Source organism: Mesitornis unicolor, unplaced genomic scaffold (genome assembly GCF_000695765.1).
Source record: "Mesitornis unicolor isolate BGI_N332 unplaced genomic scaffold, ASM69576v1 C13511662, whole genome shotgun sequence".
Classification (NCBI taxonomy): domain Eukaryota; kingdom Metazoa; phylum Chordata; class Aves; order Mesitornithiformes; family Mesitornithidae; genus Mesitornis; species Mesitornis unicolor.
This window is the reverse complement of record NW_010222978.1, coordinates 1-3,438: the sequence shown is the minus strand read 5'-3', so window position 1 is coordinate 3,438 and position 3,438 is coordinate 1. Positions and strand designations below refer to the sequence as shown.

The 3,438-nt window shown below is 59.1% G+C and overlaps 1 protein-coding gene across 1 annotated transcript; it reads right to left on the bottom strand.

Annotated features, from left to right (window-relative positions):
• Window positions 1-5: 5 nt before the first annotated feature.
• Window positions 6-1,593, bottom strand: CNPY3 (canopy FGF signaling regulator 3; the record flags this gene model as incomplete). The annotated part of the gene is made up of 5 exons (XM_010193272.1): window positions 6-184; window positions 302-419; window positions 601-723; window positions 1,108-1,204; window positions 1,454-1,593. Coding segments are annotated over 5 exons (657 nt in total), but the record flags the coding sequence as incomplete, so codon positions are not given.
• Between the last annotated feature and the right edge of the window lie 1,845 nt (window positions 1,594-3,438).

Sequence of the window (3,438 nt, the reverse complement as noted above, 5' to 3'; positions counted from 1 at the left end):
AGCGGAGCCTCCTCCTGCACCCCGCTCTCCTCCAGGGCCTCCCCTGCAGCCAGAAGGGTGCCAGCTTCCTCGCTCCCATCCTTTCGGCCCTTCTTCTTCTTCTTCCCGCTCTTTTTCTTGCTCTGCTTCTCCCCCACGCTTGCCAAGTCACCCTTCTTGCCGGTCCACTTCTCTGCCAGGCAGCCTGGGGAGAAGAAGGGCAGAGGGGGCTCTGAGACAGGATCGGGGCTTCCTGTTCCCTGGGGGGCTCCCCATGCCCGGGGGGGCTCCCCCACCCTCCCCAGCAGCTGCCTGGACTCACTTGTGTCCTTCCCTTTCAGCACGTGGTTAGCGCAGAGGAACTGGGAGAGATCCTCCGTCTGGTGGTGCCGGTACCAGTCCTCGATCACGTCCTCGTACTCCTCCACCAGAACGTCACACTAGGGCAGAGAGAAGGGCCTAGTCCCAGGCCTACACTGCCAGGGCAGGACCAGGGCCAGGGTGGCATGTCCTGCTGACACCCCCATTCACGGAAGCGTGCCCCTAGACCCACTCTCCCCCTGTGCTCCCGCCCACAAGGCCATGGCAGCCACTGAGGGCCAACCCCACCGGGCTGCATACCTGCTTTTTGAGGTCGGCCACCTCAGCAGAGGTCTCGTTCCACAGCTCGTAGGGGATGTCCATCACCACCTTGACACCCTTGTGAACCAGGTTGTGCAGGGTCTCAAATGTCTCTGACATGCCCTGGGGAAGGGGTGCAGCCTGGTGAAGCAACACTGCTCCCACCAGGCTCCCGCTCTCCCCTCCCAGCGCCAGCCAAGCTGGCCAAAAACAGGGTCACCAGGGCAACAGTGTTACCAGAACATCAGTGTTAGCAGGACAGAGTTCAAGTGGCAGCGAGTCGCCCTCTGCAAAGCCACTCCCCAAAACTATGGCAAGACCTGCGCCAGGCAAGACAGCCCCTGGCTCCCTCCATGCAGGCAAGGGCAGGGGCCTGACAGCACCCCCCACCCGACTTGGGGGGCAGGGGACCCAGGGGCTGGGAAAGACAAAGCCCCGTTCGGCATCAGAGCAGTGTAGGGTGGGCGAGGGATGCTTGGGAGCAGGGGGTTGGAGGACGGCCCTCACCTTTGCAAACCTGTTACTGCCGCTCCTCTCCTTGTGCAGGTTGTAATCCAACAGCCGCTTGCAGATGTTCTCTGTCACCTCAATTAACCGGATGTCCCTTCACAGAGAAGAGGGGGGAACTCAGGCTCAGCACTGCCCCTCAAGAACAGCCGGGACACGGGGCGAGCCTTGGCCCAGCAGGCACAACGGGGGAGCTCCCCCAGGCAGAAGAGGCACCCCTCAGTTTATTTTTCTCAGAGGAGCTGTGCCGGCACAGCCTGCCTGCAGGCCCCCAAAGCCCCCAGCTCTGCAGACTGCAGGCAGTGATGGTGGCAGGGGACCACCCACCCGTCGTCCTCTCACTTACGACTGTGTGTACTTGACGGGGGAGCCCTTCCCATCCAGGAAGCCGTACTTGGTGTCAATCACCTCCTTGGTCCTGCTGGTCTCTTCAAAAGCAGATTTCAGCTCTACTGCCACGTACTTGCACACTGCAGGAAGGAAAGCACAGCAGGGTTAGGGCGTTTCTGCTCTGGTGGGTAGCAAGACATGGCCCCTTGGGACAGGATGACAGCCAAAACAAGCACTAGGAGTCGGGCGCAAGAGAGCTGCTGTGAGAGAAAACAGACACCTTGGCCATTCAAAGAAATAACAGAGAACACCTCAGCTGATGCTAGTGGAGATGCCTTGAAGCAGGGAGGCCTAAGTCAATGCTTTGGTGTAACACACCACACAGCCAGCTGCTATGGCACAGCTGGGCAAGGCAGACAGCACCAGCTCTACCCGCAGGCTTCCCCACAGCTCCACTTCGCAGCCACCAAAGCCTCCACCTCTGCACCAGCTGTTCCCTTCTGCCTGGCAGAGGATGGGATCTTTTTGCAACACAAGCCCCAGTGTGGGTCACAGTTCCTCCTCATGACGCCAGCACATCCCACTCAGTAACAGGTCCCCCAGTGCCCTGGGGGCACAGGGGCTGGGTTGGGGACCAAGGAGCCAGCAGGGCTCAGTGGGCCGGGTGGCAGGACAAGCTGCTGGCTACGGACCATGTCACCACATGAGGAGCTGTCAGCTCCAGCAGCACCACATAGGGCACTGCCTACAGCAGAGACCACAGCAACAACAGCTTTATAACACAGCACATGTTTTCTTTTATACAAAAAAGGAAGCAAAAGCTTTATTTCTTCGGTAACAAAGCATCCAACAGAACCATAGAAACAGGGAGCAGAAGTGAAATATCTTGGGGGTTTACAAATGGAAATGTGGAGGGATGGAAGTCCAGCAGGGTATGGCCCTCCCTCCCCCAAAGCTGGGGTTCCGGAGGTTGGAGAAAGCTTTGTCCTGTGCTGTGGGCTCCTGCTTGCTGGGAGCCACCTCTTCTTCAAGCCCTGCTCTGGGAGAACAGCCAATGCCAGCAGGAACGGTCTGACAGTGAGGAGCCACCACACGTTCTCCTATGTGATGACGCGAGCGGAGATGTGCTGCAGGCAGGAAAAGAGCGAGGTGGCTTCTCTGGACTGCTGTGCTGGGAAGCCCTGCGGGCGTCTCCTGTGCTTTCCTTTCTCTGCTGGCACCAGGGACTGGAGGTGACCGGAGCCATTTCTCAGATTGGAAGACTGCTCCTTCCTGCAGCCCCTCCAGACTCAGGCCTTGAGGACGTCCCTCTCCACATCACACCTGCTGCAGCATCCCCACGTGTGCCTGGAGTGCTCACTGCTGGGTCTGGTTATCCAGCTGCTGCCCACAGCTATTGCTGGGTGCTGATGCAGGTTCCAAGCCTGGGCAGGAAGAGGAGCAGCATGTGGTCAGTGCTCGCTGTGACGCTTCTCTGAGGTTGTGCAGGTGCCACTGCAAAGCTCAGACACCAGTGTCTCCAGAGCTGCTTCCAGCATGGAAAGCTTTGCAAAGAGCTTCAGAGTTTCATTTCTTCCTTGTCTCTTTGCTGTCAAGCTCCACATGTCCCTGCACAGCAAAGACAGAGGAAACCATGGCAGACAGCAAATGTCCGTCATGACCTGTCCTGGATTGCCTGTGAAGCCTTTGGTTGCTTGTGAGTCAAACGGCTGCTCAGGGAGGAAGCATCACTGAGGTCAAACTGTGAGCAGCAGAGGTGACCGTCCCCAGCTACAAACTGTGGGGCAATCAGAGTCTATGAGAAACAGCAGTGACTGCCAGGGCACCCCTAGACCTCCCATCTCGGGAAGGACAAAAGCCAACTGCCAGCAGGGTCAGGCTGCAGAGGCCCTGCTCAGCTGCAGGGCACTGGTGGGTGCTCACTCCCACCCAGCAGCAGCAGTGGCCACTGCAAAACGCCCCCATGTCCACCCCTCTCCTCGGCCGCGGGGCTGTGGGGCA